Source organism: Puma concolor, chromosome A1 (genome assembly GCF_028749965.1).
Source record: "Puma concolor isolate L17-30 chromosome A1, mPumCon1.1.hap2, whole genome shotgun sequence".
In the NCBI taxonomy this organism is placed as follows: Eukaryota; Metazoa; Chordata; class Mammalia; order Carnivora; family Felidae; genus Puma; species Puma concolor.
Window position 1 is genome coordinate 87,742,143 of NC_141667.1, and position 27,304 is coordinate 87,769,446.

A 27,304-nucleotide genomic window follows, 5' to 3' on the forward strand; every position below is an offset into this window, starting at 1 on the left:
TCAAGTCTTATCAACTTTCTCTTCTCTTCCCTCAGTCCCATCTTCAACCTGTACCTTTCCACTGGCTTCTCCTCTAATAAAGCATTTCCTATTCTAAAAGAATTTTAAAAACAACCTTCTTTCACTTGTGAATATCTTTATTAATTCCTTAATTTTCTGCTTCTCTTCACAAATTTCTTCAAAGTGAATTCTTACTGCTTCATCATTCCTTAACCTTTTACAATCTTGACGATTATCCTTAACTCTACAAAAATTGCAACCAAATGCCTTGTGAGAACCTAATATTTTTGATGGATAAGTTACCTAGTAAAATGCATAAAGTGCATTAATTTTAAGTATGCAATTAGATGATTTTTACATGTGCATACACCCTTCAAACCACCATGCAGATCAAGATTTGGAACATTTCCAACACACTCTAAAGTTCCATTTTGTTCTTTTTCAACAAATATCACCATTATTACCCCATTTCTGCCTGCCCAGAGGTACCCACTGTTTTGAATTATATAAATATTGATTAGTTCTGCCAGTTGTTGAACTTTATATAAATGGAATCATGTGCAGCATACTCATTTGCATGTATTCTTTTGTATCTAACTCACTTCACTAAAAACAATATCCACGAGTATCAATCTTATTGTTGATGTTACCGTTAATTTTGTGTTTTTTTTTTTCTTTATCACTGGTAGTATTCCTTTATATGAGTATACCTCAATTTGTTTCTCCTTTTACATGTTAATGAAAATTTGGGATGCTTTCAGTATGGAGTCATTATGAATAAACCTGCAGTGAACATTCTCGTGTAAGTTTTTCTGGGGGAATATACCACTACTTTTGGATTCATACCTACAAATGAAATTGCTGTGTCATAAGGTAAGTGAATTTTTAACATTTGTAGAGATAGACACTTACAAACTGATGTATCATTTTACATTCCTATCAGCAATCTTTTAAGAGTTGGTCCACATCTTTTGCCACTATATGATATTGTTAATCTTCTAAAAATTTTTTATTTATTTTAATATTAGCCATTTTGGTGTGTTTGCAATAACATTCATTGTGGTTTTAACTGATAATTCAAATCTTTTATACAATGTTCTTATTGGGCTTTAAGACTTTTTATAATTGATTTGTAACGTTTTATCAGATACATGTGTTATAAATGTTTTCTTACACACTTCCACTTCTTTTCATTATATTTTTTTTAATGTTTATTTTTGAAATAGAAAGAGAAAGAGACAAAGTGCAAGCGGGGAAGGGCTGAGAGAGAGGGAGACACAGAATCTGAAGCAGGCTCCAGGCTCTGAGCTGTCAGCACAGAGCCCAACATGGTGCTCGAACCTATGGACTGTGATATCATGACCTGACCTGACATTGGATACTTAACTGAATGAGCCATCCAGACACTCCGTCTTTTTACTTTTCTAGTGGTGTCTTTGATGAGCAGAAGTTTTTAATCTTGAGGATGTCAATTTATCAGTTTTTATTTTTATGATTAATGCTTTTTAAGTCCTGTTTAAGAAATCTTATCTGTCTCAAAGTCATGGAGATATTATCCTATGTTTGCTTTTAGAAATCTTAAAAGATTTTCTTTCACATATAATTCTATGATCCATCTCAAGTTAATTTTTGTGTTGGTGAGAGAAAAGAATAATGTTCATTATTTTTATGTGATATCTATTTATTGCAAGGTCTTTTCCCCATGGACTTGGTGTCTTTATAATTAATCAAATGACTGTTTGTATGAATAGGTCTACTCTATTGATACAGTTTTCTATCTTTTCTCCAATGTCATACTCTCTTAATTATTATGTTTTACTAAGTATGAAAACCAGAAGCCTTTCTCAAATCTTAATTCTGCTCATTTTCTGTGCACTACTTAAATTTGCCTACCATTCACATTTTTCACAGGGAACAATAGAGGCATTGGAGTCAGGCAGATTTGTCTTTAAATAGATCCATCACCACATGATGGTGATGTGGGATCGTATAGAAGAAAAACCGTCCAAAACTCGGACATGATGCCAAAGGATGGCTGTATGTCATTCTGGAATATTGTTTAATTTAATTTAAGTTATACTCAATGAGAATTTCTCTTGGAGGTTTGTTTACCTTTGTTAGTTGCTACTGATTAGGGCTTAGACTGTGTAAAACATTAACTTGTAGATTTTTGCCTTAGAGAGATGCATATCATGTTTGTTTGGTAGAGAGTGCAATTCCAAAGGCTACAGTTTATTTTGACTTGTATGACATTGTAATTTAGCTACCCTATCTCAGCATGCCTTCAGGAACTACCTAGATATACTCAGTTTTTCTACTATTTTCTGTGAACTAGCTTTATCATCTGGCTGGGTTCCTCATTAAAAAAGTTAAATAGATCTTAGAAACATATTCATTCTATATTTTTATAATAGTCCTGTGTTTAAATTTTGAAAATTATACTTCGATAAGAGTGAGGAGTTAAATATTATTCCAAGGAGTTATATAAACCGGGTGACTGGTAATGGCATTATCCAGGATGCAGAACATTATAAGAAGTATATAGAAGTATTTATCTTTAGAAGAAGATAATTATTTTTGTTTTGGTATATTCTTTTCCATATAATGGAAATGCATGACATAAATGGAAGTCTATGTTCATACTGCGAGTAGAGGGTTATCAGAAAAAATGTGAGAAATTTTGGAGTCATCAGTATGTGATTGTTGAAATTTAGTAGGTGAGAGTGCTTAAGAATAGCATGAAAGTATTAAGAACATCATTTTGAAAACAAACAAACAAACAAACAAACAAACAGGGAATGAATAAAAAAAAAAAGCCATCAAAGAAAACTAGGAAGGAGTAGTAAAAAGCGGTCATGATGGCAATTTTAAGGAGTGGTCAACATGCAGATGCAACCCACGGGACAACAGGATGAGAACTGAAAAGAAGCAATTGAACTAGCAATTAAGAAGTCTTTGGTGACCTAGTAAAAGCACTTCCAGTAGAGAGGTGAATGTAAGTCAGATTTGCTGTGGGTTGAGAGAAAATGAGATATGAGGAAATGGATGCTGTGAATATAGATTGTTTCAGGAAGTTTGGCTCCAAAACCTAAATCAGATCATAATAATTCACTGCTTAAAACCTGCTGATGGATTTCCATTACACTTGAAATAAAATTTATCCTTCAACACGAACTACTAGACTCTACATAATTAGGACTCTGTTTATCAATCTGACTTCTTATACCATTCTGCTATTCTCATTATACATCAAACTTATTGAAATCTTTCCTGTCCTTGATTATGCCAACCTTGTTCCTAACCTGTGGCCTTTGCACCTTTGTCATTTCCTCTTTTTGGTATATTCTCCCTTCAGAGCTTTGCCAGGCTTATACAACAGTATTGAAGGTATATTGGTCAGATCTCCCTCTGTGTGAGTAGGTCATCAAAGGTCTTCCTTACCAGGTCACTTCTTTACTAGGTCACCAAAGACTTCTTAATTGCTAAGTTCAATTGCTTCTTTTCAGTTCTTATCCTGTTGTTCCCTCAGTTGCACCTGCATGTTGACCACTCCTTAAAATTGCCATCATGACAGCTTTTTACAACCTTTCAGCTGCCATGTTTTCAGACCACTCATACTGAGGCCACATTTCCCCTAGCCTGTGTCTAGCTGGTGACTGAGTACAGAATGGATACTAGAGCTCCACTATTCCTGCCTAACCCAAGACTCCTCTATAGGGCCATTTTTGCTTTGGGGCTCCTCAGTGGCCTGAAATTATCTCACAACTGCATTGTACTGTGAAGCTCTTCCTACCCAGTTCTCCTTCCTTCCCCTTTCCGTTCCCAGGTGTGAGGACAGTACTGTAGTTTGAAGACTCTCCTGCCTTCTGCTTACCACACATTTATCCTTCACTGATGTTTCCTAGTCTCTTTCATGACTGATCCTATGTTGTCATCTGGAATTCAAAGAACCTAAACTGACACAGCTGTCAGTCATTTAATATCACAGTTCAAAAGTCACTTTATCATGGACCTTCTCAGTTCTGTAGTACTCAACTTGTGGTTAGCTCCTCATTGCCCTGTCTTATTTTCTTCATAGAATTTAACATTGTACCTTTTTTTTTTTAAATTTAATGTTTATTGTTGAGAGGCACAGAGAGAGCAGGAGAGGGGCAGAGAGGGAGACACAGAATCTGAAGCAGGCTCCAGGCTCTGAGTTGTCAGCACAGAGCCCGAAGCGGGGCTCGAACCTATGGACTGGGAGATCATGACCTGAGCCAAAGTTGGACGCTTAATGGACTGAGCCACCCAGGTGCCCCAGTACCTTTGAAGTTTTTAAACTGATTTTTATATGCTAAAGTAAATTACCGACATTTTGAACATTTTACCTCAAACACTTTACTTTGTTCTCTAAAAAGGAGAACATTTTCATAAATGGACAAGATGTTATTAAAATGCCTGATGAAATTACTAGTAATTTCTTTAGAACATGTAATCTCCTGTCCATATTCAAATTTCCACAATTGTCTCCATAATGCCTTTTACAGCTGCTTTGTCCAATGTCTTAATCCAGGACAAGGCATTCTATTTGGAGGTAATGTCCTTTAAGTCTCTTTTAATCTAGGTCAATCCCTTTTTTCATGCACTGACTTGTTGAAGAGAGTGGCCATTTGTCCTACAGAATGTGTTACTCTCCGGATTTGTCTGATGCCATGGTACTTTTTTTTTTTTTAAGTGGTTTCTCCATCTCCTAATTTCCTATACATGAGAAATTATGCATTAAGATTTACTTAAATTCAAGTTAAACATTCTTGGCTAAAAGATTTAAGAGGTTAGGTGGAGTACTTCAGATTGAATTACATAAGCAGACATATAAAATCTGGTATACTCCAAATCGAGTTGGACTCTTAACGAGCTGAGCCACCCATGTGCCCCTGGAAGTTAACCTTTTTATTTTTGATGTTCTGATGTTTTTATGTTTGAGGCTCAGTCAGTTAACCATCTGACTCTTGGGTTTCTGCTCAGGTCATGATCTCCCAGTTTGTGAGTTCACGCCCCATGCTGGGCTCTGCACTGACAGTATTGGAGCCTGCTTGGGATTTTCTTTCCCTTCTCTCTCTGCCCCTCCACTGCTCGCTCTGTCTCTCTCAAAATAAGGTTAAAAATATTTTTAAAAAATGAAGTGTCTTACTGATAAGTTGATTCTTTTACCATTTTAGTTTGTTCAGTGTGAGGCATGTCCTGCCAATCTGAAAACTTGTACTAATTTTTAGGTTCTTAGAACATTTCTTCAGTTACGTTTTTGATATTTTTCTGCCTCTTCTCCACTTGTTGCTGTTTCTGGAATTCTTATTAGTCATATGATGGATCTATTGGGTTAATTCTTCATGTTTTTCCAATTTTTCCATGTTTTTGTCTAAAAGCTTTAAGTTCTGGAATATTTCCTCAGTGAAATCATCTCATCATTCTATTACATTTTTGACTTCATCGATCATACGTTTAACAGGCTTTTATTATTATCAGAATGTTACTCTTTCAGAGTATGCTGTTCTCTAAAACAGTTTTTTTCTTGACTACCTCTTAGGAAGCTTAATATTATGAATTTTGATTCCTAAGCTGACTCTGAGTCTTCCTAGTTGTTTTCCTTAGTTTTATCATTCATGCTGCTGATTTTCTTCTTATTTCTGACGGTTTTTGATTCTTCATTCATTCTTAAGATTGGGGTTCGAGGTAGACATGAAGAAAATACTGGGGAGGGGAATCTGGAAGAATTCAAGTGCAGTACTTTTCCTAAAGAGCTTTTAAATTCTGTATTCAGCCCTCTTCTCATTTCCACCCTCTACTGTGCCAGACAACTCTAAGCCTAGCGTCTTTTCTGGACTGTCAGGCAGATCAACTCTCTGTGAAGCTTTAGTCACTGCAAATTCTGAGGAGTTGCCACTTTGATGAACTACCTCATTTGTCAACAGGCTTCCATATTGCTTGATCTTTCAGATATTTTTTGAAATACCTATTATGCTAATGGTAGCTCTCCGGATCACTTCAGTATTAGAAATTATTTCTCAGGGTGCCTGTGTGGCTTAGTAGGTTCATGTCTGACTCTTGGTTTTGGCTCAGGTCATGATCTCCCAGTTCATGAGTTCAAGCCATACATCAGGCTCTGTGCTCACAGCACAGAGCTTGCTTGGGATTCTCTCACTCACCCACTGCCCTTCCCGCTCTTGCTAACTCTGCCTGCCTCAAACAAATAAAATAAAACTTAAAAAAAATTATTTCTCAGCTATTGTTTTATTAAAGTTTCAGGAGGAAGACTAAACAAATACTAAGGCTTCTATCTTCTTAAACCACAAGTTCTATCTACTTTTGGTTCTGGCTCTGGATTTATTATTTTGATTACCATAGCAGCAAATACATTTTAATATCCTGTAGAGTGATTTTTCTATTACTATTCTTTTTCACCATTTTGTAACATTTTTATGCAATTTTTGAGATGATCCTTACAAGAACTTTTATTACATTTAAGAAAAAAATTGAGAATTTTCATTTTGATTATATTAAATTTACAGATAAATCTAGAGTATAATCAACACTTTTACAATAATGACTCATCCCATCCAGGAGAAAAGCTTCTGTATCAATTTATTCAAATCTCATATTTTTTAGTAAAATTTTGTGATTTTCTTCCTTCTGATCCTACAGATTTCAAGTTTATTGGTAGGAATTTCATAAGGCTATTATTAACTTGCAATTGTTTGTTGATTTTGTAAGTTTTTCTGAAAATCATCTACTTTATTGAATTCTTTTTTCAATTCTAAGTTTGATACTCTTGGATTTTTCCAGGTAAACATATTATCCACACTTAATGTTAATTTTATATATCACTTCTTTTTCTTGTTTATTATATCGATTAGAATTTCAAAGACAGTGTTGCTAACTATTTTAATGGTGTCTGTGGCAGAGTTGCTAATCCCCTAGCTTAGTTTAGTAATAGATGATCTGACCCCTAGTTTTATCAGGGTGCATGGTTTTTCACCTAGAGGTTTTTTTTCTCTTATAGCAAGGAATGGAATTGTCACTAATTCTCACTACTAGGCAGAAGTGATGATTAACTTTCCTGTCATTCTGTTAGTAGGATATCCTGTAGCAAACATTTAACATTTAAAAATCTACTTTCCCAAATTATTTGCCCACAAAACTCATTCTTCATGAAATGACCATAAACATCCCACAAAAATTCTAGTGTTTCAGGTACCATGTTTAAGAAACAATAGCCTTTGTCAAGTATGTTGCTCAGGTTAAAAATGTACCTTCTAGAGCTGATTAATATGTATTTTATTAGAAATGGATTCTGAATAGTTTCCCGTGCTTTTTGGAGGCAATCTCCTTAATGTAGCATTATGATGAATACAGATTTATATTTTGAACTATCTTTGCATTTTTTTTAATTAAAAAAAATTTTTTTAATGTTTTTATTTATTTTTGAGACAGAGAGAGACAGAGCATGAGCAGGGGAGGGGCAGAGAGAGAGGGAGACACAGAATCTGAAGCAGGCTCCGGGCTCTGAGCTGTCAGCACAGAGCCCGACGCGGGGCTCGAACTCACACACCGGGAGATCATGACCTGAGCTGAAGTCGGACGCTCAACCGACTGAGACACCCAGGCGCCCCTATCTTTGCATTTTAAGAATAAACTATTTGGTTATAGTGAAATGTTCCTTTAAGACAATACCAAATTGATTTTGCCAACATCTAAAATTTTTGCACATATGTTCATCAATGAACATCAAATATGAGCTAGGCACACACAATGGTGAGCACCACATACACTCTCACTGGGGGGCATACAGTGATTTTAAATGCTTTTGAGGATGCTATCGGTTGTGCTAGCTTCAACACTCAAACTTTTCATCGTGTTTTGAGTTTAAAGCACAATAATTAGCTCCTCATGAATTTTTAACTCACTCATAACTGAGTGGGCTGGATACCTTTTTATTTTGTGGCATAAATCTTTGGTGGCATCCTATCATTCAGTCCTATCTATACTTACTGACCTAATTCAGTTTTCTACCTTTTTAAAGTTATGTTTTCCTTGAAAAGTGACCATTTCATTTTGATATTTACTGGCAGCATGAAGATGTATCAAGTATTTTAATAATTTGTAAACCTCTCTTTTATTTTTAATTTTCTTAAAGCTCCATGCCCAATGTGGGGCTCGAACTCACCAACCCAAGATCAAGAGTCATATGCTCTACAGACTGAGCCAATCAGGCGCCCCAAAACTCCCTTTCAAAGTACCAAAAACCTTTTTAGTGGCAATATTCCCTTTCCATTTAGACTCAAAGGTGATTTATGAAAGTACTTTAAAAGGCTAAGTTTTCTACTTTTGTTTTTTGGGCAGCTATCCTTTAACTTTTAATTTTAATTTTTATTATTTTTTAAAAAGTTTATTGTATTATTTGAGAGAGGAAGAGAGAGAGAATCCCAAGCAGGCTCTATGCTGTAAGCTCAGAGCCCAACTCAAGGCTCCCTCCCACAAACCTTTAGATCATGATCCCAGTCCAAATCAAGAGTCCCACACTTAACCCGCTGAGCTACCGAGGGGCACCTAACCTTTAATTTTTAGAGTTATACTATCATACTAGTTTTACTTGTTCAAATTTAGCTTATCCTTCTAGGCCTAACATATATGTCAAATCCTTCAAGAAGACTTTCTTCTGCCCTATCCTCCTTTAAACACATATATATCTTTCATACATACGCCATGGTGTTTACATATCTTCCCCCTTCCCCTGCTCGACCCCCACATTCAAGCTATTTTACTTCTTTATGAAGTTTACAGTTTAGTTCAGTGCTTTGTGGGTTTTCACAGCAAGATTCCATTGAAGGCAACAAATATTTATTGAGCACCTATGCATCAGGCATTGTATTAGGCACTAGGAATAGGGTCAAATGAAAGATGAAATCCTGCACTTTAAGGAAGTCAGCCTTCCTTAGGAGGAGTGTCGAACAAGTAAACAAATTAATTACCCAAATGAGCTTCAAGAAGTTAGTTTTGAAGTGAAGATATATGATAATGTGTATAAGCAGCTTACAACCCTGGAAAATAAAGGACATTATCGAAAAATCAAGGAGAAAGAGAGCTAAGAGAAGGTGAAGTACAGCTTCACCGTAAGTAGCCTAATAATCCAACCCAATGATTACACAAAAATAACCCATAGCAACTGATTTAGAATCACTTGGCCAGTTTGTAAGGATAAAAGAATGCAGATTCATACCTACTAAAATCAGAATGGGAGAAAAGGATGTTTAAGCCTGTGTTTTAGAACCCCCACCCAAAGTTTTAGAACATGGCGAAGCCAAATTTGGCAGACCTCATTCCCCGGCTACTCCCTCCTTCTAGACTGAGGATAGCCCACAGCGTGCCTCTTCTCCCTTCCTTCCTTTCCCTCGGAGCTGTCCGTCTTGTCTCCGGACAAGAGGCACAGATTACAGGCCTCCTTGCGTGAGGCGAGGTCCAGCTACCAACCTCCCTCTAGCACGCAAATATCCAGACCCTCGCTCCGCAAAGGATTTGGGGAAACCGCAACAGGCCAATCTAAAGGGCGGGAGGAGGGGCAAGAGACCAAGAGGGAGGAGAGGTTTCTTTGATTGACGCGAGTTACACCCAATGAGAGAAGAGGACGAATGACGCTTCCGCCTCAAAGGGCAGGACATTAGCAATGTCAACCAATCCGGCTCAGAAGTGTCTACCTTGTGGGAGGTCCTTGAGGCCGCTGAGGTCGTTGGTGTCTGTTGAACGGCTCGTGGAAGTCGTGCTGCCTTGGGTAGGGCGTTAAGGTCGTTCTTGAGAGGAACGTCTCTGTCCGAAGAGAAAATGAGTTTAGCTCTGAGGTCGGTAATGAGGAGGCCGCAAAGCTCTCCACACCTCGCAGCGGGCCCCAGGGCGGGTGTGTGTGGAAGGGAGGCAGTTGGGGCCGAGGCGAGGAAGGGGATGCAGTTTGGGACGAGGGAGAGGAGTCTCGGCCAGCGTTCCCGGGCCCGGACCCCTCACTCTGGGGGCCGTGGTGTGTCGCAGGTGATGAGCCCCGTGCATTTCTGCTGAGGTAGACACGTCTATCAGTGCGTTGGGCTTTGCACCACCAAAAAGATGGGCTGTTTTCGTTGTGAGGAGGGAGTGAAATATCGCGATGTTTCTTCTCGCGGTTTTTCTGCGAGAAATCAGGCCATGGAGCATCCCTTCGTTCAGCTCCTCCTTCCTGGTCTACGGCCCCACCTCAGCTGCAGTGCCGTCATCATATTTAACTATAAAATTTGGGAATAACATTAACCCCCCACTGCTCTTCTGCTAGGGCCCTATATTAAGGTATAACCGGAGACCCATTTTAATGACTTTAATTGGTAATCTCTTAAGATTTTTCAAATTTTTTAGTTTCTTTACCTTTCCTTCACTTGCGACCTCTAACCCCCTGTCTGTTGCCCCCAGCCCCATGTAGACGTCAATACCTTAAAAATAGCTAGATACGCCTCTCTAAACTGGTGCCGCCTTTGGCTAGGAGATTCCTGTGGGAGCCTTGCGTGGGGTCAGTTGTAGGTCTGTTGTGGACTTGGCCTTTCAGAGAAAATGACCCCGGGAAATGTTCGAGCTGGTATAAACCGATTTTCCTCAGCTTTATTTATTGTACGTCTTCGGTCACTTTCTAATTCTCTCTTGCCTTTGTTGTAGATTTTAGAGAACAAAATACAGGCAAATAGATAACGTGTTTTACTGAAATCAACCCGAGTTTTACATTTTAAAGTTTTATGAGTTTGTTGGGTTTCAAAACTTGTTTTTATGCAGATGTTGCAGCGGCATTTGAAATTTTGGAACGCTAAGATCAGTATCTCTTAAGGAGGACATTTCTGGCTTTTAAAATAAAATTTCCTTTAAAAAAGTTGCCAGAGTTTATGAGAAACTAAATCTAAATTTACAAGTGAGATTTACAAAACCATAGACTCTTCACTTTATTGTAGAAAATTAGCACAAATACTCTTTTTTTTTTTTTTTTTTGGCGTTTTCATGGTTTGTTTAGACATATCAATGAAAGAAATTATAAATAAAGTGCCAAACTTACATGTAATCTAAATCACTTGTAACCTACCACGCTAAAATACTTTGTAAGTTAATTTTTGAATTTTAAACTTTTTTGGGTAGAAATTTAGGTAACTTATAAGTGATATCAGAAGTAAACCAAATACATAACGATCATCAGTTAGGAATTTTCCTTTGATTTTTTAACACTATGTTTAGAGCAATGTAAATAATGAATGCTTTGTTCTTTTATTGGCGATTTTTTGTCATAAAAACAATGTTTTTTATTCAAGTTCTGATTTTTTCCTCTGTAATATCAGTGAGAATAAACACAAAGCTAGAAGGAAAGAAAGTTAGGTCTTCATTTCTTTGAATAACTTGTAATACTTTTCACTTTTGGAAAGTGCAAATTTATAGCAGCTTAGACTATGGAATGAGCAAGGCTCATGTACGGAAGATTTCTGATTCTCCCACATAACTTCCTTTTTAGAAATTTAAAAAATTATTCAATCGGTTAATTTTTTTGTTGCATTTTAATCATCTAGGTGCATAGGAGAATAGAATTAAAGTAGGCTAAAAAGACTTTGTTTCTTTTCATTTCGTAGAAATGAGCTTGTGGTAGACAAAACAAAGAGGAAAAAAAGAAGAGAACTCTCTGAAGAACAGAAACAAGAAATTAAAGATGCTTTTGAACTATTTGACACAGACAAGGATGAAGCAATAGATTATCATGAATTAAAGGTAATAGTGTAATGTAAAATATATATTTTTCTGTTAAAATGATGTTCATTTTTGATAATTGGTTAAAATACATTTCTAAAGTATTTTAACTGACTGGTTTTGGAAATATGAAACCGTTTTAAATGTTCACAGTTAAATGCTATAAGAAAATTGAATAATACTCCTAACATCTTTTTAGAAATTCCTTTTCATATTGTAAAATGAATAGTGTTTTAAATATAAAAATAAATTTCTATGTAAGGCCTTATTTTTCATTCACATAATTAAAAGATTTCAAACTATAAGATTTAAACAGTGTTTACTGTATTCTTCTTCCCACTGTTTTTTGTTTGTTTGGTTTTTGGTGACTCATTCTTTTTTCACATTGTGAGAGTATTATTTCTCTTTTAATTTGAACATGGTAGTAGTATATTCTTTATGTACTTTCTCTGGTGCAGACAACATAAATGATGTCTGATGTTGATACGATGCTAATGGGGAAAAATGTTAATTTTAGGGCCTAGAATTATTTCTAAAGATGCAAGGGAAAATTGGTGTTTAGGGTAGTACAGATCTCACACTTAGCACAATGAGAAAGGCAACATTTTAATAGCTCTTTAGTTCTTTTTTTATTTTATTTATTTATTTTTTTACTTACCCAGCTTTGATCCATTCTTGCTTTATAATGTCTGTTCCATTTGTTGCCGTTGTTATTATTTTGGTTTGGGATCTTATTTCATACCTAGAGCTTCTAGTTAACTCTGTATAGTACCATTAGGTTCATCTTTCTAAAATTCTTTCCTCATTTTGTTCATTGTTCATAAAACTAGTGGCTCCTCGTTATAAACTGCATAAAGTTCACATTCCTTTAATTTTTATTGAATGCCCTCCACACTTTTACTACTAGCTCCTTTTCTCATTTGCTAACCACTTGCTTCCACCTGAGCTCTTCCTGTTCAGGTAAGATAAACTGCTCTCTTCACTGTCCTCAAACCTCTTTTTTATGGTATCTGTTTTAATACCAGTCATCCTTTTCTTATTGCCCTTCTACTTTATTTCATCCATACATCAGGGAACAAATGGAATCTCTCCAAGTAAGACTTCTTTAGTCAGTGTCATGTCTCTCTTCTTGTTAACAGTAACAGGATCTTGGATCTTTTCTTTAAACTCAGGGACCTGAACTACTTACTTAACAACTAATCGTGTAGATTCTTATGGTAACTCTTATTTTCATTCTTTTATCTCTTCTGTTGTATAAATTTTTAATATTTATGCTATGCCTTTTTTTTGCATTTTGGTTGTTAATCATTTGAGAGCAAATAACTTGTTAAAATGATCTGTATACTGGGTGCCTAGGTGGCTCAAGTCACTTAAGCGCCTGACTCTTGATTTTAGCTTAGGTCATAATCTCATAATTCCTGAGATTGAGCCCCACATCATGCTCTGTGCTGACAGTGTGGAGCCTGCTTGGGATTCTCTCTCTCAAGATAAACATTTAAAAAATAAGTAAAATGATCTGTACACTACGTCAGCCTATTGCATAGTGTATTTTATAAACACTTGATTGGTATGTCCTATAAAAGATATATAAATGAAAAAAATTGCCATTTAATTTCAGTAGTGAAGAAAAACTATCACTTTGTTTTTTTAGAGATATAAAACATGCAACAGAATTAAATGTTTCATTAATGTGTTTACCTCTCTTAAGTTCTGAAAACTTAAGAATTAGAAGTCACTTCTTTTGAAAGAGTGCTTGATAATTTGCTTTTCCCTTTTAATCCAAAAGGTGGCAATGAGAGCCTTGGGGTTTGATGTAAAAAAAGCTGACGTACTGAAGATTCTTAAAGATTATGACAGAGAAGCCACAGGGAAAATCACCTTTGAAGATTTTAATGAAGTTGGTGTGTATTTTAATAGTCTTTGTAATTAGCACTTGTTAGGAAATTATCTGGTTAATATTAGTATTTTTTTAATTCTCTGGGTTATGGAATTTTGTTATAGAACATTGTGGTATAATGTGGATCTCATATGGGGGCCGGGAGACACTCTTTTTACTTAATTTCAAAGAAAATATAAGATTTACAGCTTCCCTGTGGAATTTATCATTTTGTCTTTAGTTCTGAAGATTCTAAGGAACTATTGTGTAGCTTTTTGTGGGAGGATGTTTTTCTAAGTAATATGTGTTTATATTATATGATAAAGGATGATCAAAACATTATTTTCTTAGAGTAAAACAGAAAATTTGGTATCCTTTTGTATGGAAAATATTTCCTAAGACCATTCTGGTGTGTGATTTTTGTTGGCAGAGTGGGAGAAGAGAAAACCTGTAGCATTTGTTATCTTTGGCTCTAGACGAAGGGCATGCCTTCAGGTTGACAAAGCTTATGAAGGTCTACATACTCTGAGCGACTTGATCTTGGTGAATAAAGTCATCTGTTTAAAGTTGCAAGTGGAGAGAAGATTGTGGTAAAGGAGGCATTTGACAGACTTTAGCAGGAAAAATCATTGTAGAACAACCAACTAAGCATAATGTGTCATGAGCTTAATATGATTGAATTTTATACAGTTGATTTTCGTGAATTATTTACAGCATATATCAGGCTTTTTCGTATAGAAGATTCTGGAAGGCAAGGACTTTGTTATTATAATTTAAATACATTATGTAGAATATTATACGTAGAATGTATGTATATTCAGGTTTTTATTAAATAAATTTTCTAAACCATTGATAACCACTTTATATGGGTCATGATATATACATTTCATATGTTTTTAGAGATGTAAAAAATTTAGGAACAAATGCAGTTACACATACACACAAACTTTTTGTGTAAATATCCAGCAAGAAGCAATACACAAAGCAAAAAAAATGGCAGTTAGTACATATGGAAAAGATAGAGTCCTTTCATAAATCATTGTTTTTATTTTTTTAATCTGAAAACTCAAAATGAAAGTGAAGAGAGAAGTTAAAGGATGAGCTTAAAAGAGAAAGAAAGCACAACACAGAAGAACTTCAGTTTATACACTGAGAAATAACTGTTTAGAGAAGCAGGTTGTCCCTTTGGGAAGCATATTGCGTGTGGTTTTTTGGTTTTGTTTTGTTTTGTTTTTTCTAATTGGTAGATTTATTGAGAGGAGGAGAGCCATCTTTATTCTTTCAGTCTTTCAGTATTGAAGCTCTTGTATAGTTCATGATCTTAGTCCAAGTTCCAACTTAGATTATTTATAGACAGGTGTTAGGATATAGTGACAATGATACCATTAGGAAAGAGCTACAATTCAGGCACATTAGATACAATGTAGTGGTTTGGCATGGACAGTTTGAAACCAGATTGCTTGGGTTCACATCTTGGTTTTGCCACTTACTAGCTGTATAATTTGGTCATTTTACTTCTCTGTGTCTCAACTATAAATTGGGGCTATCTTGTGGGTTGTGAGGAATAAATAAGTTAATAAGTAAAGTGCTTAGCAAGGGGCCTAGCTACAGTAAGTACTATTAAGTATTTGTTAGTATTACTTTAAAAATTGTCTTTGTTTTATTGTGTTTTAGTGCCTCGTGATAATTGTACATGCATCACTGGAACATAAAAAGTATTGTATTCCATGTATTTATATTTTTCTGATTACCCTGTTTTCATAGTTGCAGGCTATTTAAAGCATTATATCATTGTCATTAATAATTTTATGTAGCACATGTCATCTTAAGTAAATACAGTTTTAAATTTGTGATCTTATTAGCAGTTGAAGCCAAAGTCCCATGCCATATTCACCTTTTCCTGACCGTCCATCTTTTCTGTGTTAATAACAGGGTATGAGGGTGGCTCAGTAGGTTAGGCCTCTGACTCTTGGTTTCGGCTCAGGTCATGATCTCACAGGTCCATGAGTTAGAGCCCCGCCTCTGGCTCTGCACTGACATGTGGAGCCTCCTTGGGATTCTTTGTCTCTCCCTCTCTCTACTCTTCCCCCCTCTCTCTCTGTCTCCCTCCTTCTGTCTCAAAATAAATAAATTAACTTAAAAAAAAAAAAAAGAGAGCATGATTACTGGGTTTCTTCCAGAATTAATGGCCATGGGTAAACTTCTCTCTGACTTTCAAAGATTAAACTTTTGACCTGCTTGAAAATACCATCAGTCAAATAAAAATTTATTACTGTTTAGAAATTGAAGTCAAGAGCTCTGTATTCTCTCCATTTGTGGATTATTTTTCAATAATAACTGACCACAGATGAAAGTATGTTTTATACTTTGGGACAGATAACTCCAAATCAGAACATTTGAGTCTTAGTTTTATGTATCATCTATTACTAGTGAAGGATACTGTTCCACAGATATTTCTGGATGAAGTCTGACACGTAACCAGAATCTTTGGGCACATTCCATTGCCTCTTTAGAATAGAGTATTGTATTACCATTTTGCTTTGCTTATTTAACAAATATTTGCTGATTTTTTTGGCATTAAGTACTGTGTTGGGTTGAGGGAGGGGAATTAATTAGAAGTTACCAAGAGGGTCTTTCAAGGAGCTTACCATTTAAATGTAAGTAATAATAAGCTGTGGTGTTCTGTGGTAAATTATAATTTTGTTTAAAGCAGGAGTTGGCAGAGAAAGTAGTTTAGACAGAGACCTTATGCCCCCACAAAGGCTAAAATATTTACTGTCTGTTTTTTGACAACAAAAAGAATTGTCAATTCCTGGCCTGGAACAATTGAAGAAGACCTTGCAGAGGGGATTTTTAATTTAGGCCTTTGGGAATGTGAATAGGATTTCATCCTAAGGAGAAGATTGTGGGATGCAGTAGAGAAAGACATTGGAGGCAGAGAAAACAGCAAGAACAGAGTGGTACTGGAAGTATAGTACGTTTGAAGTGGAAGATAGTATTGGGCCAAATAGGTAGTCTTGCATCACATATAGAGCTTGGACTTTAGTCAGCAGATGATCATTGTCAATTTCTGTGGAAGAGAAGGTATATTTTAGAAAGGTAACTCTGTTGAGAGTATTAAAGATGGGTTGAAGGGTAGAGAGACTGAAGACAGAAAATAATAGACTTTTTATGCTGAGGGTGGTGAGAATGAAGAGAGAGGCCCATTTAAGGGTAAAAAGGGTAGTATCCTTAGCACTGTAGTAATAAATCGCTGATTAGGTTAATCAGCTTAAAAAATGTTCAGACTTCAAATATGAGAGATTATTTGTTAATGATGCTGTTATCTTTTTTGAGATCCGGCATCAAAACAACCACCTATCTTGGTGATAGTGGGAGGAATTTGAATTCTGAAATGTTGAGTGTAAAATAACTTGTATTTTTGGATAGAAACCCCCAAAAGGCAGTGAGAAATATAGTTGAAGCTGTATTTCTAGCAGCACCTTTAATGATTTTTTAACTTTTAATGTGATGTTTTCTAATGTGCTATGTTCTTAAGTGATTTTTATAATGTGTAAGGTCTAACTATTTTTAGGAAGTATATTTATGGTAGTATAATTTGAAAATAAAGTTACATGGACAGCAATTTGTGAATTAGATTGAAGTCACCTAAGTGTATATTAGTTGATTTATTTTCTTTGGGAAAAAAATGTATTTCTTACAATTCTACTTTGTAGAATAGGAAGAGCATGAAGGCATGGAGGAGAGTCACCATAAAGATACCATGTTTTAGCTGTCCAGAATTATGGGTATTTATAATTCCTGAGAAAAGTTGTATTCTAAGGCAAAGTATTGATAAAAGATTATATATACACATAAGTCTGAAGTAACTAACACAATTAAAGCACTAGTGGGATAAGAATTTATACATCTTGGAGCCCCATCTGTTCCCCACATCACCCTGTTGCTTCTTTAAGTACATTAATACTTTCAGCAAGCTGCTTTTTTGGTTCACCTGTCATGTAAATTATTTAATTGGTGAAGAAAATTTCTTAACACTTTTTTTTTTCCTTGTCCTGCTTTTTTGTTGGGACTAAATTCAAAATAAGTTGAGTATGTGCCATAGAGTTAAGCATGGTATTTTATTTTGGTGTTATGGCTGTGTATATGCCAACTCCTTTTTGACTGAATATTTATGAGCTTGGGTGATTTGCATACTTATAGTAATATACTTCAATTAGTTACTTGAAACACTTTTTGGATACAATTAACGGGTAATAGAAAACTATTAAATGTATATGTAGATGATTTAACGTTAGCTTAAATAGGTACTTACTCTAAAGCTTACTTAACCAAATACAGTGATAGTACAGCAAAACAACAATAATTTTTTGTGGGCTTGAATTGTATTTTTCCTTTTGAGTGCATTAAACTTTCCATCTATAAGCATTTGCAAGTTTTTAATGATTCTGTCAACCTTACTAGAACTGAATTATTTTTAATGGCATGATGAAAGTCATAAATAATTTTTATTATAGTAGTAGACTAGCTTGTAGAATTACTTCAGAGATGTTTACTTAGATATTTTCAGATTTTTATCTAGTAACTGAAAAAATTTTATACCACAGATTGTTACTGTAATTTTTATTGTTGTGGCTATTGATTAATGACTGTGAATATTAAAAATAGTGTTTAAGTTTACTACATTATTCTATATTACTACCTTTAATCTATTAGAATATATTATTGCTGTTGAAGTCTGATATTCCTCACTTTTAATTGTAGTTTTTTGAGAGTTATTATCTTGGTGAACAAAATGGGCATGATTTTAGAGAGATCTTTCCAGACTTTCTTTTTTTGGGGGCAGAGGGGGAGAGGTGGTTCTTGCTACAGTCGTATTCAGTAACTACTTTTCATATTTTTGAAAACCAAGAGTTTCCTCAAATCATGAAGCTATCAGAATTTTCGTCTGTCTGAAATTGTATCTCTGTCAATGATGGCAGTGAATTTGTCAGGAATTTTTGGTCTTTATTACAGGGTTAAATTTAAGGAACCATAATGTGCTTAAGTTCAGCCATCAGACAGCTTTTATCTAAGTAGCTTTAATTGTTTTGTTGATATACCATCTCTATAGCTAAGTTACAAACTCGTAGACTTTTTTGTTTGGTGTTAGTGGAGCCTAGTACAATTCTTGATAATGGTAGACCTTAAATAAATATGGTATGTAGTCCTTTTTATTTTGCCTCTTTGTGTGATAGTTTTGCTTACTCTTATAATAGGATGAATTGTTGATAACATAAAGATTAAATTTTAAAACCCAGATTTGATTTTTATAATTTGAGTTTTACCTTTTGGGTTTTCGGGCTCTGATTTGGCATTTTATTATCAAACTAAATGTTGAAAGATTCACGACTTTAATTGTCATCTAGTACTTTTTGATTTCATGAATGCATTTGTGATTATTAAGTGTTTTAAATTTTTTTTTTAAATTTCTTTTTAACTGTAGTGACAGACTGGATATTGGAAAGAGATCCACATGAAGAAATATTAAAGGCATTTAAACTATTTGATGATGATGATTCAGGTAAAATAAGCTTGAGAAATTTGCGACGTGTTGCCAGAGAACTGGGTGAAAACATGAGTGATGAAGAACTTCGGGCTATGATAGAAGAATTTGATAAAGATGGTGATGGAGAAAGTAAGTTTTGAGTAAAACACATATTCTAGGTATTATTATTGATATATGCATATAGTAAATTTTTCTAAAATCAAATGATTTTCAAGACTCATTGCAAAGTATCTCTATTTGGTATAATTGTTGTTCACCCTATAGTGGGGTTTTTGCATAAACATTTCACATAATTCAATTTAGAATGAAGCAGACCTTTAAAACCAAATAAACTGGTTGTAATATCAAGTTCCACACTTCAGGAAGGTACTTTACTTTTTGAGCATCACCAAAATCTTTCCTTGAGGATCACCAAAATCCTTCTTGAACATCACCAAAATTTCAGCTACTTGGTAAAAAATGTCCACTTTTTAAAAAGTGTTTATTTTTTTAGAGAGAGAGTGAGTGACTGTGTTCATGTGTGTGAAAGTCGGGAGGGGCAGAGAGAGAGGAAGAGAGAATCCCAAGCAGGGTCTGCGCTGTCAGCACAGAACCCTCACGGGGCTCTGTCCCACAAACCATGAGATTATCATTGGTGCTGAAATCAAGAGTCAGACACTTAACCCACTAAGCCACCCAGGCACCCGTAAAACATCAGCCTTTAATGACTTCTTCCTTAACCTACATGCTCTTCTAAACTGTAACTAAGTTCTATTGTTTCTACTCTTTAAATGTTTTGAAACTGTTTTATGTCTTTGTTTACTGCTGCTGCCCTAGTTCTGGCCCTAATTTCTTTGTAGGAATGTTATTATAGCCCCATTCATTATTTCCTTGAATGCCTGCTGGATATGGTGCCTTATGTGCAATCTGGTGCTGCTACACAATGAGGAAGGCAGATGTGGTTTTTGCCCTCACTGACTCTACAGTCCCTTTACCCTCCTACTTGCCCTCTATGCCTATGAGCCTCTACCCTCTAATTTAGTTTCTTGATAACATTCTTTTCTTAAAATACAGGTTTGATGATGTCATTCCTCTCTTCAAACACCGAATGATTCTTCACTACCTACAGAGTAAATTTCAAAGCTCTTTAAGATAGATTCTGCCCTAACTATCCAGTTTTATTTCCTACTGAGCTCTTCAGTGTCCTGCTTTAACTTTCACCTCCCATACATACATGCCTTGACCAAATATATTCTACCCTGAAAACACTTTTTTATGCCATGCCATTCCTTAATCCTAGAATATTCTAATTGCCAGTTTCTGTCTGCTAAAATGTTAGTCTTTCTCTCTGATTCATTTTAAAGTTCCATTTTCTGAAGCCTCCTCTGGTGGTCTCTGTATGAGTTATGGAGACTGCCATTGAGGGTCCATAGCATTTAGAGGAACACGGTATTTTGACAGTTCTGTACAATGCCTTCTGTTAGTTATTTACATGTGTAACTCTCCAATATATTGTAAGTTCCTTAAGAGCAGTATGGAATCCTATAGGGTGAAAGGCCTGAGGCTTTGGAAACCTACAGATCTGGATTTGAATTGAATCTCTGCCACTTACATAGTTGCTCTGTAATGTGCAAGTTTTCAGTGTTTTCTGAGTCGTGGTTTCCCATTTATTAAAGTGAGAATGGTAATACCTTCCAGGTGGTTGTAAGTATTTAAAGGAAGATATTTGAAGGTGCCTATTACTAAATGGAAACTTGTTTGCCTTTTTTTGTATCTTTACTCATCTTTATATTCTCCTGCATTTTCTTGAACACAGTGAGTGCTCTGACGTTGGTTGATTTAAAGCCCTGACCCAGGAGTGTGTATTACAGTAGATACATGTTGATAGAGTATCACCTATACATACATACATAAATATGTACATAATACACACTTTACTTTGGCAATACTATCATGCTTTAATAAGGAGGTAAGACAGTAGCTATAAGTTCAGGTTTGTAGATTGTACTTTAGAGTTGTGTATTATACTTTCTCATATTTATGTAAATATTATTCGAGGAATATAAAACTTTTTTTTTTTTTTTTTTTTTTAATTTTTTTTTCAACGTTTATTTATTTTTTGGGGACAGAGAGAGACAGAGCATGAACAGGGGAGGGTCAGAGAGAGAGGGAGACACAGAATCGGAAACAGGCTCCAGGCTCTGAGCCATCAGCCCAGAGCCCGACGCGGGGCTCGAACTCACGGACCGCGAGATCGTGACCTGGCTGAAGTCGGCCGCTTAACCGACTGCGCCACCCAGGCGCCCCAAAACTTTTTTTTTAATACTAGTTCTTTGAAGGGTATTGATAGATTTTTATTTATTTATGTATTTATTTAAAATATAATTTATTGTCAAATTGGCTATCATACAGCGTGCACAGTGTGCTCTTGGTTTTCGGGGTAGATTCCCATGGCTCATTGCTTACACACAACACCCAGTGCACATCCCAACAAGTGTCCTCAGTGCCCATCACCCATTTTCCCCTCTCCCCCAACCACTCAGTAACCCTCAGTTCTCTGTATTTAAGAGTCTAACTATTTTTCAATGTTTATTTTTGAGAGAGAGAGAGAGAGAGGGGTGGGGGAGGGACAGAGAGAGAGGGAGACCCAGAATCTAAAGCAGGCCCCAGGCTATGAACTGTCAGCATAGAGCCCAACATGGGGCTCAAACTCAGGAACCGTGAGATCATGACCTGAGCCGAAGTTGGATGCTTAACGGACTCAGCCACCCAAGTGCCCCTGTTTATGTTTTAAAACAAAGATGGTTTTTAAAACAAAGATAGTATCCACTGCCTTCATATTTAAAAAATTTTTGTGTCTTACCAAGCTGTTGGCTGTTACCCTAAACTAATTTCAAAGCAGCTCTGTTTTATAAGGGTACTATCTTACGTAGCATAGAAAATCTTGGTATGTCTATTTCATAAATCGTCAGTAACGGCTACTACCTGTGTGAAAAGATTAGAGTTATTTTCTTTTCCTGTGTTACGCACATGCAAATTAGGTTTTGGTATTGGCTTAATTTGACATTAGAGGAAAATATTAATTATGAAGCTGCCTCTTAAATTTAAACAATGCGAAACTTTGCATAGAAAATGTGTCCCATTTCTTGCATGTCTTGTTAGTCCGCTCTGTTTGTTGCTTTTGAAACTCAAGAGTTCAAGCTGCATTGCTTGAAGATTTTAGTGCATACTTACTTAAAACATTACTTTGGTTCTCAATTCTAACTTTAAGTCACTGTATAACTGTTGCTTGGGCATCCTACTGTCATTTGTTTGAATGACTAACAGGCAAGTAACATTTTTTCTTTTTTTTTCTAAGAGATTGGTTACAAATATAATACAGTGGTACATAATCTTTTATTGTTAAGATTTGTTTTTTATGCAAGTGGAGGAAGGTGTTCTTAACATATTAAATTCATCTAATCTAGTATCCAGTCTGGGATTTGAATTTCTGGGGGGTGAGGGACTTCTGAAGTATTACATGGGGTCTAGGTGTATGCATCAAATATTGTCTTTGACCATATGTATAATAGTCTTGCACATGCATACATATACTACTGTTTTTTATTTATATCTATAAATGCTCTTGTAATTGATAAATACACTTTTTCAGAATTCATAGTAGCTATTTTATATTATCTGTTTCTCAAGCAAGATGTACTAAGTTTAACTATTATTGTGGCAAGTCCAGGAAATCATTGTTGAAAGACATTTTCATATTCAGAAACAATGAACTGTAATCCATTTTTAGTCTGGCTTTGGGATATTGCCTTAACTTACATGGGTCTCTGTAGCTGTACGAAAACCTGCCTATTTTGGAAAAAGTATGAGTGGCATTTTAGAAAAACTTGTTAATTTGATTAATTTGGATTCTTTTGGCTGCAGTTTTGTTTAAATATAACCTGTTTTCTTTGTATATATTAAATTAGTAAAGATCATAATACTTGCTGTCTTTTTTTGTAGACTCTGGTAATTCTTCTGTCTTTATGAATTTTTCATACTTTAGTATTTAGGAGCAGTGAAAATGAAATGTTTATTGTGTATTTAGAATAATAAATATGGTGAAGGAGTTAAAGGAAAAGAAGATATAATGCAAGATCTAAATAGAGCTGTGCTAATGATACAGAAAGAATGCTTTCCCAATTATCACTCCTAAGATCTGTAAAACACAGTAAATATTTTTGGAAAAATCAACATTTAAAAACCCAAAGTATGGGGCGCCTGGGTGGCGCAGTCGGTTAAGCGTCCGACTTCAGCCAGGTCACGATCTCGCGGTCCGTGAGTTCGAGCCCCGCGTCAGGCTCTGGGCTGATGGCTCGGAGCCTGGAGCCTGTTTCTCATTCTGTGTCTCCCTCTCTCTCTGCCCCTCCCCCGTTCATGCTCTGTCTCTCTCTGTCCCAAAAATAAATAAAACGTTGAAAAAAAATAAAAAAAAAAATAAAAAAAATAAAAACCCAAAGTGGACCATCTTTTAAATAATTATGATAAGTATTAACACTTATTTAGTAGTTAATACTTGTTAGATTCTGTGCTTGGCATTTACATTTTGTATTATGTCACTTAATTTTCATAATGGCTTTTGTGAAGTAAATATAGTATTATCTACATTAATGCATAGGATAGATGGATGCATCTATAAATGAAGAAACTAACGCTCCGAGAGATTTATAACCTATTTATGCTTTTATCCATAACACTGTGTTACCTCTTATGCTAAAAAAAATTAGGTTTCTATGTTTATGGAGTCTTAAAAATTACATGCTATTTTAGTATATAAAATATTCAATACTCAATATTCAATAAAATACTCAACTGTCACTTCAGATGCTAAAATTTGTCTAAATTTTGCTAAAATTTTCCTCTAAAGCCAGGTAGTCTCTAAGGTACTTCATCTACTTAATTTGTAGATAATTTATCTTTATTAGGTAATAAATTCTTTATTTAAAATACCTGTAATAAGATTAACCCAATGAAGTGATTGATTTATGAAAATTTTGTTTAAAGAGATAGTGTAGGAGGGGCGCCTGGGTGGCTCAGTCGGTTGAGTGTCCGACTTCTGCTCAGGTCATGATCTCACGGTTTGTGGGGTTTGTGAGTTCAAGCCCTGTGTTGGGCTCTGTGCTGACAGCTCAGAGCCTGTATGTAGCCTGCTTCGACTTCTGTGACTCCCTCTCTGTCTGTCCCTCCCTGCTCATGCTTGCTTGCTCTCTCTCTCTCTCTCAAAAATAAACATGAAAAATAAAGAGGCAGTGTAGGAGAAAAGTGTTATATTTGTTTGATTCAATAAATATTTTATCAGATGCCTATTTAAAGGTGGGCATTGTGCTAGATTTATTAGTATAGAAACTCGATATATGATTGATGGAGAAAGTTATGAAGCTATACGAAAGTCAAAGATCACTACTAGAATTTGTCAGATCATTGAAAATATTACAGGTTATGTGTTCTACTGTGTCATAATGTCTTGCAGATGTTTAGTATTGAAATGCATGGATTCATGGTTCATTACCAGCTTCTGGCCAACTTATTCTTCTTAACTTCTTAGAGCTTATTTTTGCACTGTTTTCTTTTTTTAACTATGTTGCTGAAGGTATTCTCATACCTTAGCTTTCTTTCCACTTCCTGTCAAACCAAATCCTATATATTATTTTAGAGCCCAAATCAAGAATTATTCTTGCCTAAGTTTTTCTCAGAAGTAATGATTTTTCCCATTGATGGAATTTTTTTCAACATAGATATGTGTATTATTTTAATAATAGATCATGTTTTGTCTTATACAGCAGTTCTCTGTTTCTGGTATGAAACATGACTTACATGATTATTAAAACTGGAACCAGTATATTTTTTTCATTCCTGATGTACATATTTCATCTCCTCAATATGTTTTAATTGGTTAATATTTTTCTAACTTTTCATTATGAATTTTCTCAAACATAGAGGGAAAAAATATTAGTTTAGTACAGTATGCACCTTTATACCTTCTACCCCTTCTACCTAGATTCAGCAATTAACATTTTACTGTATTTGCATTGTCCGTAGTGTGTATTTTTTTTCTGGATCATTTGAAAAATACGTCCTGAACTTGACCTCCCTCACATTTTAGCATGCATCTGCTAAGAATAAGGATATTGTTTTTCAAAATTATGATACCATTGTTACTCCTAAGAAAACTAAAAATAATTTTATATTACCTAATATCTTCTTCACTTAAATTTCAAGATACTGTAGATTAGGAACCCTGGTGTCTGTTTTGGTATATTACACAACTCTTAGGATGGTGTAGGCATTCACTAGGCAATTAAAAATGTTTGAGTCATTGGATTGTTTTCATATATTACATGTAGAAACAACCTAAAAAGATAATTTTGTAGTTCAGTATTTTCAGATGAAAAAATTAAGACACAGAACTGTTCTGTATCAGAGATATGACTGGAATTCAGATCTTTCTTTTCCTCATTGTTATTATTATTATCAAAATGATCACTCATAACCAGTGTTTTGTTAAGGTATGTGTTAAGTTTTGGACCCCATGAAATCACCTGTTTTACAAAGAGGGAGCATTCTTTTCTGAACATTTCTATTAGTAATTGTGTATATTTGTATATATTGGTTTTAAAAATTACATTTAATAAGATTATTACCTATTTATTTCTAGGTTGCCTTCTTAAATATGGTGCTTTATAAACTGTACGTTCTTCCTGAATTTTATTTATAGTTTTGGTAACATTTTCTCTTTATGAGTGATGGTTTCTGCATTTACATCTATATTTTATAGTTGCTGTATTATCTAGCTAATTAAGACTAAATTTGTATCCTTTAAAATTACTATTACTCTAGATGTTTTCAAATTTTTTTAAGTGGCTTTTAAATATATAAAAAATCAAGCAACAATTTGACTTTTTAAAAAATTCTATATTTTCTTCCTTTAGAATTCTAATGTACATGTATGATAGATTTAAACTTGTTTATGAAGGAAGGGATTGCTAAATGAACTCATAGAATAAAGATTATAATGAGGCTTTAACCATTTAAAAAATTTAAAATTTCAAGCTTTAAAACTATATTTGCTAGTGTATGTAAATGTTGTCATTATGATAGACTTTTTTGTAACTTAAATGTCTTTTCTGTCATTAATATTATATTCATATTGTTTATCACATTATGTATTTTTGTATTCATGAGGTTCTACTTAATAAACATGGTCAACTTCCTATCAAAGAAGTAAAAGCAAAATAATATGTCTTAATTTATTAACAATTTTGTATAATACAAAATTTAAAAATACTTAGTATAAAATAGTACAATTGTCCTGTGAAAAATTTGTATTTCTGACTTATATTTTCTTTCTTACTGCAGTAAATCAAGAGGAGTTCATTGCTATTATGACGGGTGACATTTAAAGAATTACAAGGATAAACACTAAGAATGTTGCAGTTACATCTCATTTTCTATTTTTGTGCTGGAGCCGTGTTAAAAAGAAACCCAACTTAGTTCTCTTTTTCCAAAAGGACCAAAAATAAGTGTCTTATGTATTCATATTTTACTACTGTTAATTTTCTTTGTATGAGCAGTATTGTTAGCACTCTAATAGTTTAGCTTTGTATTTATAATATAGCTTTTATATATATATATATATATAAAATTTAAAAAATTGAATCACGTGGTACACATTCTCTGAAAGTTTTTTATTCGGCATCAGTAGTCACTTTTGTTTTGATGTACACATTATGCAGACTTTCATTAATAAAGTTTTTATTTTAGTAGTACTTTAAAGTATGGTAAATTTTCTGTTTTATTTTGATTCCGAGTGTCTGTTAACGCTTAATAGTATGTTTCTTAAATCTTTTCTCTTTGAACTACTAGTTTCAGAAAAAAAATTGAAATACAAATAGCAACAGAATAGCACATTTTTCCATTACAGGTTTGACATTTTATATTTCAATACAGGATGATGACTCAATACACGCATAATTCCTTTTTTAAGAGTCATGTCTTGCAGTTTGGAAGGAAAAAGTGTGCATATAGACCCATTTATCCTCATGTATTACGTTCGATAGCACTTCTCGTGTCTTAACATAAGTTGTGACAGTTGAATC

The 27,304-nt window shown here is 34.7% G+C and overlaps 2 protein-coding genes across 3 annotated transcripts in view; one reads left to right on the forward strand and one right to left on the reverse strand.

Annotated features, from left to right (window-relative positions):
• Positions 1-9,845, reverse strand: part of POLR3G (RNA polymerase III subunit G) — a 106,506-nt gene extending 96,661 nt beyond the window's left edge. The window contains exon 1 of the mRNA XM_086696892.1: positions 9,729-9,845. The gene's annotated coding sequence lies outside the window, so the exon portion shown is untranslated. The remainder of the gene's footprint in view (positions 1-9,728) is intronic.
• Positions 9,731-26,974, forward strand: CETN3 (centrin 3). 2 transcript variants are annotated; one of them, XM_025924537.2, is made up of 5 exons: positions 9,731-9,869; positions 11,652-11,787; positions 13,553-13,667; positions 19,128-19,319; positions 26,565-26,974. In XM_025924537.2, exons 1-5 carry the CDS (start codon positions 9,853-9,855, stop codon positions 26,606-26,608), a joined length of 504 nt encoding a protein of 167 aa, XP_025780322.1. In that variant the 5' UTR covers positions 9,731-9,852; the 3' UTR covers positions 26,609-26,974. The 2 variants fall into 2 exon arrangements, with proteins under 2 accessions (XP_025780322.1, XP_086553061.1); XM_086696935.1 differs by lacking the exon at positions 26,565-26,974 and adding an exon at positions 22,037-22,122.
• Positions 26,975-27,304: the final 330 nt, after the last annotated feature.